The following is a 15,430-nucleotide window of genomic DNA, read 5'->3' on the forward strand; positions in this document are numbered from 1 at the left end:
TACATTTACCAAGAATTACTGTGTAGATGTGTTAGCAACACAACAGGCCACAGTAGGACAGGCTATACTAAGAACATTATTTCAGACAACTTCAACTCCTACAGGCTGACCACCGCTTAGCGGAGGATTACTGCTTTGTAGTCTATGCATAGCAATGTTTATCTGCAGCTACACATGCCATTGAACGGAAAATGTCACTTACCCAGTGTACATCTGTTTGTGGCATGTTCCGCTGCAGATTCACATGCGCCCTCCCTCCTCCCCGGGAGCCTGCAGCCGTTTAAGTTACATTTAAAATTTGTACATATGTATAAACATCTCTATTCCATTGCATGGACACCTCTTTATTTAAACTCTGTATATACATCTCTATTCCATTGCATGGACATCTCTTTCTTTACACTCTATCACTCCTACCTTACCCTCTGCGGGAAAACAATCTAAGATGGAGCCGATGCCCATGCGCAATGGAGCCGAAAAGGAGGGGTCACTCGGTCCCGTGACTCGAAAAGACTTCTTCGAAGAAAAACAACTTGTAACACTCCGAGCCCACCACTAGATGGCAGGACCTGTGCATAGCATGTGAATCTGCAGCGGAACATGCCACGAACAGATGTACACTGGGTATAGATATATATATCGCCAGTAGATATACTTAGAGCTATGTTTCCATAGAAAAAGCGTTTTTTGACTTCTCTATATCTTTGGCACCGTTTGACGAATCTTCACAAAATTTTCCAGAAAAAGTGCCCTGGTGATCGTTGTTGTGCATAGAAAGTTTAGGGGTGATCTGTCAATCGGGGGCCAAGAAGAAGGTGTAAAAAAAAAAGTTGCGTTTCCCATGTTAATGTCCATAAGACCTTTAAAGATGACTACTGCTCAAACCCCTAAACGGAGTGACATGAAATTTGGCTGAAAGCTAGCTTTTGGTACACATATTACGCTTTCACTTATTTAGTGGAAATCTGTTCAGTAGGTTAGGAGATATTAAATGGAAGTCACATTTGTACATCTATGACTGTGGATCCTTTGAGACGATTTTGCGGCAAATGCGTGCAACAACAGAAATGCTGTGATTGGCTGGCCACAACCTGACCAGAAAGTTGCGGATGCCATTTTAAGTTTACCAGAAATGGTGCCCAGTGCTGGAAAATTAAATGAAAAGTGGCATAAGGAGTAGGGTGGAGGTACCCTGACCCCAGAGCTGTGATATAGGGGTCAGTGAGGGTGAAATTATGTCCTTAAAAATATTTTTTCATGCCACTTGATATTCACAAATTCGTTGCGATCATAACATCATGACAAATTTGGGAATATCGACGGGGGGGAAATAATTCACAGTCTCATTCATACACTTCATCATTCACTCAAAATCACTCGGACACGCATGCACCCACTCACAGACCCACTCAGAGAGCAAATACGTTGTGACACTTAGCAGGGCCTGCCGCCAACCATAGTAAGTGGTTTGGTGAACGTATAGTAAGTAAGAGCCTTGCTTTAACGTCCCTATAACCGTTGTTTTTTTCAGAGTGTGAATATATATAAATGTGTGTGTGTGTGTGTGTATATGTTTATAGATAGATATATTAAGATGTAATTGACAGAAGTTTTATGAATTTTATTCAACAAACCTTTGTGCACAGTATTAGCTCAAAAGGATGCCTGTGCATTTCAAGCGTGGTTGTCTTGTTCAAGGCAATCAGGCAAAATAAGTGATTTTAACTCTTATAGGAAACGTTACAGTCCAATGCAGAATAAAATGCTGAATGGAAATACACCACACTTGGGATGGAAGTATAACTTACTCATTGATGTGTCTTTGCTTATTTGTTAGTAAATCTGTTCACTAGTTTTTGGGAAATTAGTGTTTAAAATGTTTAAGACGGGTTTGAAAATGTTAAACTGTTATCGAGACTGTTGGCCCAAGATAGAGTCCTACGAACCCTGGGTTGAGGACTATCCACTGACTCAAATATAAAAAATAAAGAACTTTGATTACACAAGGGAGCTTTGTCTCTCTCATCGTATTTGTTCCGTAGACCCGAACATCTCTAATTGGAAGGCGGTAATGTGAAGAAAAATATTACAACTGCCCTGACAGGACTATCAGCCTGGTCCGCCACATCATGAAAGATAAAAATGAGAAGCCGTAACTGTTCAGTGGGCGCATCCTCTGACCTCTTAGCTGAAGTGGTGGGCCCAAAAGAGACACCCCCCTCCGACAACTCTCAAGTACAAAATAAAAGTAGTTTTGGTGCTTGGTTTGCAGCCCATTGTGAACCCTGTTTAAGATTCTGTTACCCAGGGCACGAGGTCTTGATTCCTTGGTGGACCTCTCACAGTGTCCAACAAGAGTCCACAAAGTCAGCCTTTTGGCCATCTCCCAACTTCACAATTACATGCTGCTCCGGGGTTTATACATTTTCTCCAGTATGTTAAGAGTGATTGCTCTCCCCATCTGCTGGGGCATACTTCACCATTTGGGTCCAAGAGCAGCATCGGGCGCCTACTGTGGGAGGAAGCCACCCAACTTTGACATCACATATATAAGAGTTCACAAGTCTACATTGGTTTGCAAACCCTACAGCAGGATCCGTGGGCTCCTGGAAAAAAAATCAAGGTGCAAGGGCACCTAAACGGTACTGTTAAAGTACATTTATTGCTATGAATTTAAACCAAAACACTTACATTTACAAGTTGTGGCTAGCTATGTAGTCCATAACTCGAGCACCAAATGTAGTGCTCAGGGCAGCACAACATTTATACCAATCAGTAACTACACCTGAAAGCACAATGTAATTAAATAACAAAACATACTTACACAACTAAATAAAACTGCATTCGTATATGTCATAGTGACATCTGATTTTTTGGCAACTGAAAAATGTGTTTGGTACCCACCCTGCATAATCTTTGAACTGTTTAACCAAATGGCACCACATTTGGCACTCTTACAAATCCCCTCCCCAGGATTTAGATCCCAACTTTGGTGCAGATTTGTCAAATGGAGCCAATTTATTAAGGCTCCAAAATCTGATTACTTTTGTGGGAGGTATCAATCTTAACTATGACTAGTAGGTTATTCTTGCCCATAATACATGTATTCACTGGGACATCTGCAAAGTGCATAGATACCTCAGGCAACAATGTACAAAATGAGAGAATGTATAAAGCTTTGCTGATGTTGAAAGCTTAAGTCGCCAAACATAGGGTATAATTGTGATTTTGGTTGTAGGCTCGGAGCTATGATAGGTGATTCAGTTTAACTGTGATCTGGCTATAGACCGAGTCCTGTTGGGTGGTTTGGAAAGAGTAGAGAACCATACAAGCACTGCACACCCAAGAGTCATGGGCTCGAGTAACTGCACAGCTTTGAAATAGGTGGCTTCCACTTAGAAATAGCAAATAGTCAACATATTAAGCACAGGATTAGGGTGCTATTCAAGACAAGGGAGATAGGAAAGTTCAACAGTCATTTTTGGCTTGACAGTGAGTTGACTTGAGAGCATGCCTTGGGCAAAGTCCATAAAAAGTAAAGCTCTTGTTCACTTACTCCCAGATCGTAATGTGTGCCTATTTGAGCAACACTATCGAGAAATTTATTTGCAAAAACATGTTCTCCCTGTTTTGTATGCAAATTGAAAATTTATGTGCAACTTCACTCTTTGTATAGATAGCTCTTAGTGGCCTTTTATCTACCGCTGTTTCGGTTAGATTCATTTGGCGTCTCTTACTCATTTATTCTTTGAAATATCTTTCAGACTATCTGGGATGGGTGAGACTAACCATTTGTGGTAGAAGTAAGAATCATTTTGCCTTGTCTCTTTTTTTTCTTTTTCCAGGTATCATATGAAGATGTGGATCGTCTGAAGAAATTTGCAATGCTGGAGAATCCACGGATTCCCCATTTCCTGCGGGATCAGGAGCGGTACCAGCAGCAGCTGGACTACATCATTGAAGTAAATCAGTTGAATGATGAAGAGCTGAGCTTTCTGCTCCCAAAATGACCAGCCAGGTGATCTCCCGTACCTGCCCAAACCAACGTCCATCACACTGTGCACTCCAAATGCCGGCGCTCCCGTCATCTCACCCACTGGATTTTGCCATCACTGCAGAGTACCGGAGGATGTAGATCACCTGCATCGTTGATCCCGGCTGCTCTCAGATCGCCGGCGGTCTCTAAAAGTAAAAGGTCCCAAAAATAATCAAGAGCTACTGTAACATTTATTTCTTATTGGTACAAGAAGGTTCGATATGATCCATCCTGTACTTACTTTCTAGCTACCTCCTGAACAATCAGAATAGTCAGCTCTGGTGCGACTGATCATGCCATAAAAAAGTACAAAGAACATCTATGATCTCACCCGTCAAGCAAGGAAGCTCTTTCAGCTGAACAATTAGAAGTGACACCCCCAGAGGCCTGACTCAATTGTACAGTGTTCTGACAAGCCCCAACCAATGGAATAAATCCCATGTTGCCTGGTTAGTCATTGTATACGTTCTTGAACCTTGTGTATTAGATGAGAAAACAAGGTTTTGACTAATCATGTTAGGAAAATCTGGGCTAATTAGGGTTCAACAATCTAATAGCAAATCAAAGTAAGAATTGAAGATGCTGAGAGACAAAATGGCCCCCATCTAGCAAATGTTTTAGCAAGCGTACACAATCACTTGTTTAGTGAAGCTGTGGAAACTATGGCCCATATTTATACTTTTTTTGTGCCGCATTTGTGTCACTTTTTGACGCAAAATCAGCACAAATTTACAAAATATAATTGAATTTTGTAAGCTTGCCCTGTTTGTGCGCCAAAAAATGACACAAATGCTGCACTGAAAAAGTATAAATCAGGCCCTAAGGGGCTTATTAACAAGCCCCTTGCGCCGCTGGTGCATCACTTTTTCCCATATAAAAAGTGACACACCGGTGGTGCAAAGGGCTTGTAAATAAGTCCCTAAATATTCCTAAGGAGCTTCAGCCATGGGAAGAAAAGGTGAACGAGGAAACCAATTGTTTTTTGGTGTGGTGGTTGATATTAAAGTAGCTGTTCAGAGAACTTACAGTATTTTTGGATGAATCTGGGCAGTGGGTAGTGTTGTATTTTGTTGTCAAGGGATTTTGGGCCTGTCATGCATCATTTTTGTGGGCTAATTAGCAAGCTTTGAAGGTGACAAGTTTTTGACAAGTCTTCATTGGAGTAAGTTCAGAGTTGGGTAGATGGAATCTGGAAGCTTCCTACAGCTACCAATTTGACCAATATATTCTGTATCACATGGAAGTGGGAGATGTTGTGCTTTGTCAGGCTGAGTTACAGGAAGTTGGTGTAATCAAGGCTAGAGTTGTGATTTGTACCTACTACTATCTATGGTTATCTGGAGGATGAAAGAGGAGTAGAAGACTGGAGGTGGTGAATGTGCTCACCACATATCCTCAAGCACACAAAAGGTGATCAGAGGAATGCTTACACTTTGTCTAACCACTGGCTGTGACTTGAGGCGGCATTCTAATCCATCATTCCTTTGCCCACCATGTAACCTTTGTTTGGACCCAGCAGTATGCAAATGAGCATTCACTCTGCTCCGGTAGGAACAGAACTTTCAAACAGAACAGCCAAACTGCCAGGTCCTCTCTGAACTGGCACACAAGCTACCAAAAGCTGTTTTTGCTCTGATTGGGGCTCTTCAGCTGGTTGCAACTTGGTTCCAGTGAGAGAGTGAGCATGGGACCCCTGTCTCGGCACACCCTTGTCACTTAGAGCTGTACATAAAACACACAAAAGGTGATGAGTCTTTGTTCTTTTGCCCACCATGCTACATCAATTTAGACCCAGCTATATGCAAATCAGCCTTTGTCTTGCTCCATTAGAACACCCCAGCCCAAGGTTCTCCCTGAACCAGAACACTGATATAGTTGAATACAGTGTGCTGGTAATAATTTTTAAAAGAACACACTTAATAATGCTGATTATTGTAGTATAACAACTCTTTGAAAAATACTCAAAAAATCAATTACCATTTTTTGCTAGTCAACATGGTATTGCAGTGACGTTTGGACCCATCGTATGGGTCTTCATCAGGACAGTAGAGGATTTGAAGAGTTCCTCTGTTTGTCGAAGTCTGTATGACTTAGCCTCAGTGCCTTTTGAAGAACAAATACAAACAAGAACTGCTTATCAATGAGATTGAGTTTGCAAGAAACATCTCTCAGACCATACAAGAGATATGCCATTAGATTGTTTCTGTGGTTGGGAGGTTGCTTCCTCTTGTCCTGATGAAGAGCTTGCATTAAATTACACAATGGGTCAAAACACCAACCCAATAACATGTTTACTAGCAAACTACTTTAGTAATTGAACTGTACCCAAAGTTCTGACTCTTTTTTAAAGAGCTGTTGTACTGCAATAGTCAGAATGTTAATGGACTGTACATTTTTAAATGATCAACCACACTGTATTCACACCATCACTTATCACTTTCACTGCGCCGTTCACTGGAGCACCTATTCCAAATGTTTTCTTACACTTCATGACAAGCAATTAAAGTACTGTTTAATCATACACAGTTGTGTTAATAGATTTGTTTGGCCATAGAAGCATCGGCATAAAGCTTCTTCCAAGGTAATTGTTGTTTCTTCATAATTGTGTATCTCCATTTCCTGGGATACTAGGTTGTCCTGTAATATTTAGACACTTCCAGATGACATTGAACCTCGTTGGGGTTTTCAGTCAACCTGCCGAAGTCACACCTGACTCGTTTGCTGAGGTTCCCTTTCATCTGAGCCATCCTGGATATGGTGCGCTTTTAGGCCTTTCTTCCATACCAACTAGTTCAGGGCATTTGGGCTATGATCCCCCTGCTTATCTATTTCCTGGGTCTCAGAAAGGATAGCTTTGAGTCTTCTAAGCCTGTGTGCCAACCATGCCTGATGGCATATGCATGTCCTGCAGTGGGGATCTCAAGTTCCACAGCAGAACACGCCTATGCCTGAGTGGGCCCAACATCAGGGGAACCTGTTGAATTCCATCCAGTTGTCTGAGGAGACTGCAACATTTCTGCAGTGGTAACTACTCAACTGCAGTTGAACTAGTGGCAGACTCCCATCCCTGCCCAATGCAGACTTGATGGTAGTGACAGAGGCAACGCTATTGGGCTGGAGAGGCTTTCTGGGAGAGGGGGCGATCAGAGGACTCTAGCCTTTGGCAGGGTCCCACCTCCACATCAGTCTGTTGGAGCTGCAGGCAAATTGTTTAATTTGTGAAGTGGCCAAGCTCAGCCATCGGCACCTAGCAGATCACAAATGGCGGTTACACGTGGAGGTGGTACAGGCCATATTCCACCTATGAGGAGAACGCTGGCTTGATCTCTTCACCACTGCTGAGAATTAATTTTGTCAACACTTTTGTGCTTTGGAGATCCCAAGAATAAATGCTCAACCTCTGAGACGCATTCTGCATGCAGTGGAGCATAGGATTCCTGTATGCCTTGCTGTTGCCGCATCTCCTGCTCCATTTCTGAAAATCAGTAATGAACGGACCCAAGTCATTCTGGTGGCTCTGAATTTGGTAAGGGGAGCATAGTGCTCGGGACTCCAGAGCCTGCGTATGTGTCGCCCAACCAGATTGACTCTTCAAGAGGATCTTCAGTCGCAGCAACGAGACAGAGTCTTGGACCTGGGGCTGTGCACTCTGCATCTACATGCATGTAGATTGCGTCGTGGCAGTTGATCTCCTTCAAGCCTCCTCCTGAAGTCTTTAATGTGATCCCGGCAGTCAGGAATCCTTCCATGAAATCAGTGTATGCTGGACAGTGGGATACATTTGTGGCTTGGTCCGGCACATTCCAACCTGACCTGTTGCATGCAAACTGTCGGATGTATTGCAGTTTACTGTATCTTTAACCCACCCAGAACCTGCTGTGGGCACTGTTAAAGGTTATATTTCAGGCCTTTCTACATTTGTGAGACCAGGTGCACTTGTTCAAATCACCAATTTTTACGCATTTTATAAAAAACGTTTGCAACATACGTTTCTGCCAAATCCCTTTGTGATGCCACAGTGGGACTTAAATTTGGCCCTTACTGTCCTCATGTGTATCCCTTTCGAGCAAGTGCATAGTTGTCCATTGCACTTCCTCAAGTACAAAAACTCTTTTTATGGTTGTGATGACATCAGCACGTTGTGTGAGTGAGCTGCAAGCCCACTCATTCCAGCCTTGCTATATAAACTTTTCTTTGGACAAGCGTGTGTTACCTACTTGAACAGCGTGCCTACTGAAGATGGCAGTGACTTATTTTACCTCTTGGACCCCAAGAGAGCGCTGAGCTTGTTGATCAGTCATACAAAGGAACATTGGGTGGACAATCAGACTATTGGACTAGCGGCAGACACCTCTCCAAGCCGACTTAATGGGAGTGACTGAGGGATCACTATTGGGTGGGGGAGGTTTTGTGGCATTCTCTGGTGGAAAGGACAAGGCTATGCAGAAAGAAACCATCTGTGGATGGCTAGTTCTCTTTAAGATTTGCTGCACATCATGTAAGAACCAGCCTCCAGAAGTCCTGGGGGTCATTCCAACATAGCTAAGCCTACCACCACTGTGTTTGCACACAGAATCCTGGATATCTGTCAGGCTGCTATGTGGGCATCAGTGCATCTGTTCCACAAGCCCTGTGGCATTGACAGCCAGCTTTAACAGGAAGGGTATATCACCTGTTCAGTTCTGCAAGACATTTTGATCGCAGCCATTCCACAGACCCATCATTTTGGGAGGTACTGCTTTGGTATCTGTCCGTTAGATGAGGAATCTGCGGTTAGGACAATCAAGTTACCTTCTTTAACACTCTTTTTGGTGGATGCTCTAATTGCCTATTCCTCACCACCCTCCCACCTCTCCATTCTATTTAATGGTCTCTTTTTCCATCTAAAAAGGTCCCAATTTAGGAATCTGAATGCTGGTTGTTGCAATCTATTAGGCTCTGCATCAGAGGCCTTGGACAAACTTATGAAAGAAAATGATGTCAGTGCTCATGCTTGGCGCTTATATGTGGCTCCATTCATCACTTCCGTAGCAGAACAGTGTCTGTGTGGTGCCACACAGCACAACATACAGGGGCGCAGAAGCACAACTTTTTGAATTGCCGTATCCAGCCTGGATATCTTCACAAGGAGAGGAAACTGCAGTTAGATATAGTATCCACCCAGAAAGAGGGTTACCAAAGTTAAGCAGCATGTTCCTTGGCATCAGTTGGTTTTCCTCAAGCCATTTAACAAACTCCATGGTAGGTAATGCTTTTAACACTTGCCTACAGTACCTGCTTGCCAACTTAAGGTTCCTCCACAACACAGTTTTTCTGTCTAGCGAAAGATCCTATGTACAGTATTCTTTAGAAGCTTTGCAAACCACCCTGTTCCATTTTTCTTGGGGCTGTGATACTCCACTCTGTTCTTTCAGTGACCTTATGTGGGCACAGTGGCAGACTCCTGGATGCAAACACACCTTCTCCTGGCCTTGATGAGCACTCACAGACACTCTGGCAGCCCTACTACAAACTCTGCACTGGCTTTATTTATGGAAGGCACCAATTAATTGGTACAAAAATAAGTGCAGGGCCCTTCTGAGAAATCCTCTGCAGTTTGCACTACTGATTGCCAACATAACTACTTACCATAACGCTCCCACAAGTGTGACAATTTATACTGTTCCATGCCACCTGAAGATATTAGAATAATGTGGGTGGCAGGTACTATTCACTTTTAATGTAGATTGGAGTATTAAATACTGTTGTGCTCATTTTAAAATTGTGCAGCGCCACCCTGTGGTGGACTAGCATTAGTGCTAGTGTTGAGATTTAAGTGCTGGTGCCAAGCACCAGAAACCACTGCCTCAAATTAAGCACTGATGCAAGATTTCTGTGGTGCCGAAACACCCATCAGACCTCCAATCTCGCCATCAAACGACTACAGAAAGCCATCCCCTAGATACTGGGATAGGCTTTCTCTCCAGTTCTAGTGTCCTAAGACAGACTTTCCCACCACTCAACATGCTTATGAAATGGTATCTGCCATAATGGTGACAGTCTCTTTTCCAGCATTGACTGACAGTCACCTATTTTTTCAAATAGTCTTGACATCTGTATCAAGCAGTCTCACATTCTGGGACTGACAGTGCTTAGATAAGCTGGGAGTCTTATCAGCTTAGGTAAAGATATCTCTGCATGCACTTTCAATAGCTCCAGACCCTACAGCACACTCTCTTCCGGCACTGAAACAAACCTCACCAACCATTTGCACAGACTATAGTTAGGTTATCTGTTACACTTTGAGACGCACAGAATTTGTGTCTGTGTTCCCTTATCAAGTCCTACCTTGCTGAAAGTTATCCGGCCCTGTGAAGAATTGACCAAGGATGAGACTGTACTTCTTGGGTTTAAGGCTGCTGCCAGGGAGTGGGGCACGGTTTCAAGTCTTCCACAGATTCTGGGGATGCTCACCCTCTCCTTTGGAACCTCAAACCGTTTTCTTCTACTTCCTTTACTTGCCCTGAGAGGGTCTCTGCAATATTTAGCCTCTTGCTGGTGGAATTTTTATTTATTTATTTGAATTATGCATACAATAAAATGAAAGATTATAGTGCACTACTGGAAGTTTATTTTTATCACTTTTAAGAGAGAGTGATGTATGACAGATACCACAAAACCTTTCTGTGCTCTGACATCGAGAATGAGATGAGATGGAATGTTAATCCTGTGAAGAAATGCACTGCCCTTGAGGTCGAGAGGAGGGTGTCATGGGAGAGGATTGTCCCAAGATGCAGGCCTTGTCCACTGCCTTGGAGTATTTGGTCCATATCCCCTTTCCCAATCTATCTTTTCCATGGAATAAACAAAATTATTCCAATTATTACTCATAATTATTCTATAAAATTGGCAGCTCTAAACATATTTAGCAAATAAAACATTGCAGTTATGATCTGCCAACTCTTTTAAAAATGCAATCAAATAATTGCTTGCCAACGTGTTATGGGCAGTCTGACTTCCCTAAAGTGACATTTTTCTAACGTGTGACTGGGGGTGGGGGGCTTTCAATGTTATTTGGAGACCCTCCCTCTTCCACAGCTGCTCCCACCGGGGCATGGGTGACAAAAGATGTTACTGATGGACCATTAAAGTAAAGCTCAAATGCTACTAAAGCTTAAAACTTTTCAACAAGCTGCTCCTCTTGGTTAGTGTTGCATCCCCTACCCTGAGAACTATTCGCCCCCCTCATGGATTGCCCCTCCCTCCCCATTTGAAGACCACTATTGTCCATTAGCATTGATGTTGTCCCAAAGTATGTTTCACCCATAATGCCATGACATTTTCAGGTTTTGATTCCTCACTGCCCCAGTTTATACCCAAGACATTTCAGAATATCCTCTTTTTCAAATCCCTATTGCTTCCTCTGCCCTTAACCCAACATGTAAAACACCATTTCCATAACAGTGTTAACGTAGCCCCAGGATGCAGAGCTCCATTGAATCACACTGTGTGCCCCAGCACGCAGAGAATCATTGCCACACTAAGGGGCATATTTACAAGCCCCAGGCGCCTTCCTGTGTCACATTAGCGTAATTTTTTGTTTACACTAGCGTTGTTAGGAAGGCTTTTTTGTCGCACCGCATTTACAAAGTGGAGCTTTGTGCCACTTTGCACCCCCTTGCACCACATTATGCCCGCGCCAGGCATAATGTATGCAAGGGAGGCATTCCGGCGCTAGGAGGTCCACAAAAATGGCGCAGTGAAATCTACAAAATTCAAAGCATGCATTAAAGTGACGCACCCATCAAAACCTAGGGGCCTCCTTGCACTTTTCTGGACTAGTGTCAACATTTTTGACACTAGTGCAGCAAAGCACCACAATAGCGTAAAAAATATTGACGCTATTGGCCTAATGACCGCCATGGTGCGCGTATTACGGCGCACCCATTGTGTCGTTAGGTGGGGCAGGGGCGACGCAAGAAAACTGGGGCATCAGCACTGATGCACCAGTTTCTTGTAAATATGCCCCTTAGTTTTCCACACATCTATGGTTTCCGATTGTAGTTGTCCATCTCGTTTTTTTGTCCACCTCTTGCCTTTCTCCTTATCCATCTCCCCTCCTTCTTACTGCTCCTTTCTGGTGTGATGTGAGGCAGCAGGAAGTGAAGAAAGAGCTGAGACTGATTGCTGATTTTGAACACCAAATGCACATGACCGCGGCCTCCGTTAGTCTTTCAAACGCCCAACATTATGCATTCAGTCCGAGCGTGATCTAAACATGGCCCAGAATAGTGTGTTAATATCTCTCCCATATGCATTGTGTGGGGAAATGCAGCGAGTAAACCCTGTTTGTAATTCATTTCAACCCCGCCACAGAGGATTTATTTTCGATTATGGCCATATGATTGTTTACAACATTATTAAGATATTGACTAAAAAGCAGCAGCAGTAAGTAAAATCGTGTCATATTTACCAATACTTGATGGCATGCTGTGTGATAAATTTGTCAGAGAACATTCTCCAGGCCATAGAAGTGAAAGCAACTACAGTTTTAAAAGGATCATTATGTGGGGTTACAGATTTAAAAATAGTGGGCTGGCTTAGAGTTTGGCAGAGACGGTATTCCAGTGCAATGGATCAGATTACTTTTTTTGTCCGTGAGGGACAGTAAAAAAAAATATAAAATATATATATTGACTCTTGAGCAATTTTCAAAAACAAACTCCCATTTTGGAATTTGTTTTTGAAAACGAAAAACAACATTGAGAGGATCCGCTGTTATAGTGGTTCCTGTCAAGGTTATGAGGTGTCTGTGGGGCTAGTGGACAGCTGTAGTTTTGGCGGGCAGAAGTCCCTCGGATGGCCGGGGCAATGTGCTCCGCCATTCCAACGGCGTAACCTCTGTCCTTCAAACTTTAAAATCAGCCCCTAAGGTCTTCGTTTTATTTTTCGAAGGATGGCTAAACTAGACAAATTACTAATTCTAACGGCAGCTTGATGCTCCTATAAAAAAACACTGTGCCACTAAAGGAAGATGTCCTAGTTCTGACACTATCCCATAAAAGTTTGTCTGCTGGAATTTAGTGGTCATAATTGCAGGCAACGCAAGTGACTGATGCTATGCACAATCACCAAGGACTTTAACTTCTCGTTAGCACACGAAGATGCCTCAGAATGAAAGTAATGTGTGCTTAGAATCTAGGTCCTGTTACAAGACGTGCTGCTGCTTTTTGCACAAGTTGAGGATGTTTGAAAAGTTAATCAGAAAGGCCACAATAGAATTATTTTAATCCAAGAGGGTTTGAGCAAGCGCTTTGACAACAGCAATATGAAGATCAAGAGCAATGTAAGGAAGAGTTTACTTTCGATGTTTTGTATTCCGAAAGCATCTGCTAGCCATCTTTTGAAGGCTGTCACCAAGGGCAGATCTGAGCCAGCCAAGGTGGTCGACGACCTTGACAGGGATAGAAGATGGCCCCATGAAGTAGTAGTCTATTTTACTATGGCATGTTTAATTAATAGCTCTGTTTTGTTGGCGTAAAATGTTTTAAAATGTTTGAGGCCGCCCACTTCCTACAAATCTAAGAACAGTGGGAAGAAAGTCTCTAATAGCAATAATAGAGAGCGGTCTTCTAACATCTTCCAGTTTCAAGATCGGATGCAAATCATGAGCATTTGTTAAAAACTTTGGGGCATATTTATACTCTGTTTGCGCAGGAATTGCGTCGTTTTTTTTTACGCAATTCCGATGCAAAACTAACTCCATATTTATACTTTGGCGTTAGACGCGTCTAGCGCCAAAGTCCATGGAGTTTGCGTCATTTTTTAGCGTGGACACCTACTTTGCGTTAATGAGATGCAAGGTAGGCGTTCCCGTCAAAAAAATTGACTCCGAGGCATGTGCGCCGTATTTACACTCCCGGGCAAAAATCACGCCCGGGAGTGGGCGGGTCAAAAAAAATTACGTATGGCCGCTTTTGTGCCGTTTTTTAGCGCCTGGACAAGGCAGGCGTTAAGGGACCTGTGGGCTCGGAAGGAGCCCAGAGGTGCCCTCCCATGCCCCCAGGGACACCCTCTGTCACCCTTGCCCATCCCAGGAGGACACCCAAGGCTGGAGGGACCCATCCCAGGGACATTAAGGTAAGTTCCGGTAAGTATTATTATTATTTTTTTTTTTTGTGGCATAGGGGGGCCTAATTTGTGCCCCCCTACATGCCACTATGCCCAATGACCATGCCCAGGGGACAGAAGTCCCCTGGGCATGGCCATTGGGCAAGGGGGCATGACTCCTGTCTTTGCTAAGACAGGAGTCATTTCTATGGGGGTTGAGAGTCGAAAAAAATGGCGCAAATCGGGTTGAGGCGAAAAATTTGCCTCAGCCTGACTTGCCCCATTTTTTGACGCCAAGCTCCATATCCCCCTACGCCGGCGCTGCCTGGTGTACGTCGTTTTTTTCCACGCACACCAGGCAGCGCCGGCGGCTAACGTCATTGATTAAATACGGCGCCCGCATGGCGCTTCAGAATGGCGTTAGCCGGCGCTAATTTTTTTGACGCAAAACTGCGTTAGCGCAGTTTTGCGTCAAAAAGTATAAATATGGCCCTTTGCACCCAGCAAAACATTGCGGTCTGAGGGAGAGCATATACAGGCTGTAAGTAACTGAGAGCACTGATCCTTGTGGTACTCAATATTTAATCTGTTTTAGCTGATTTAAAAGTTAAGCCTTATTTGATGGAGAGACTGAATTTGGAGACTAGTTTTTTCCCTATTTTTGGGCTTATAGTTGTCATGAATTTTGCAGGACAAATAAATGTTTAAGGGGGAGCCCATGGGTCTCGTATTTCATATCAGTTACTTCCTTTGTCTTTACTTTCTGGATAATTCGTCAAGGTGTTTCTGAGTAAAAGCAAGGGGAAGGTCAAAGTACCCATCAGAAAACTAATTATTTGCTGGGTAAATTGTCACCAAACTATTCTATCACCAGGCTGTAATGCAAGACAAACAGCGTGGTTCAGTAGTAGTTACAGATGAAAGCAACTTTGGGCTAAAAACAAATACTTTTGAGCATTCTTTTCCTGGTGAAATAGTAGCCAGTGAATGCAAACTAAGGCAAATGATAATACATTTTCTCATATCCGCATCCTCAAACAAATATGGAAGCCACTGCTATGAACACACCATAATTCTATGGGACTAATTTTGTCCATCCAATCAAGCCTGGTGACAGAATAGGTTGGTGGTACCAATTCAACCAGCAAATAATTAGTTTTCTGGTAGCGACTTCTACTCCCCTTTCCTTACTTTTTAAATAACCCTAGGTGCCAAACTGGATCTAGAACATTATGCAATGGCCCTCCTGCACTGGTAGATGGCATTGGCTTAGTCATGGTGTTAGTTACTGCCCGGATATGATGA

General features: G+C 43.3%; 1 protein-coding gene across 3 annotated transcripts in view; it reads left to right on the forward strand.

Moving 5' to 3' along the window:
* The window catches only part of MATCAP1 (microtubule associated tyrosine carboxypeptidase 1), a 275,124-nt gene that overhangs the window by 237,645 nt on the left and 22,049 nt on the right, over nucleotides 1-15,430 (forward strand). For 2 of the 3 annotated variants that reach the window (XM_069217307.1, XM_069217308.1), the window contains exon 7: nucleotides 3,846-5,061. In XM_069217307.1, coding sequence (XP_069073408.1) covers nucleotides 3,846-4,010 — 165 coding nt within the window. In that variant the 3' untranslated portion in view covers nucleotides 4,011-5,061. Of the gene's footprint in view, nucleotides 1-3,845; nucleotides 5,062-15,430 lie in introns of those variants that run through there. The other variant, XM_069217306.1, reaches the window with a different exon arrangement.

The sequence above is a fragment of the Pleurodeles waltl genome, chromosome 12 (assembly GCF_031143425.1).
Source record: "Pleurodeles waltl isolate 20211129_DDA chromosome 12, aPleWal1.hap1.20221129, whole genome shotgun sequence".
In the NCBI taxonomy this organism is placed as follows: Eukaryota; Metazoa; Chordata; class Amphibia; order Caudata; family Salamandridae; genus Pleurodeles; species Pleurodeles waltl.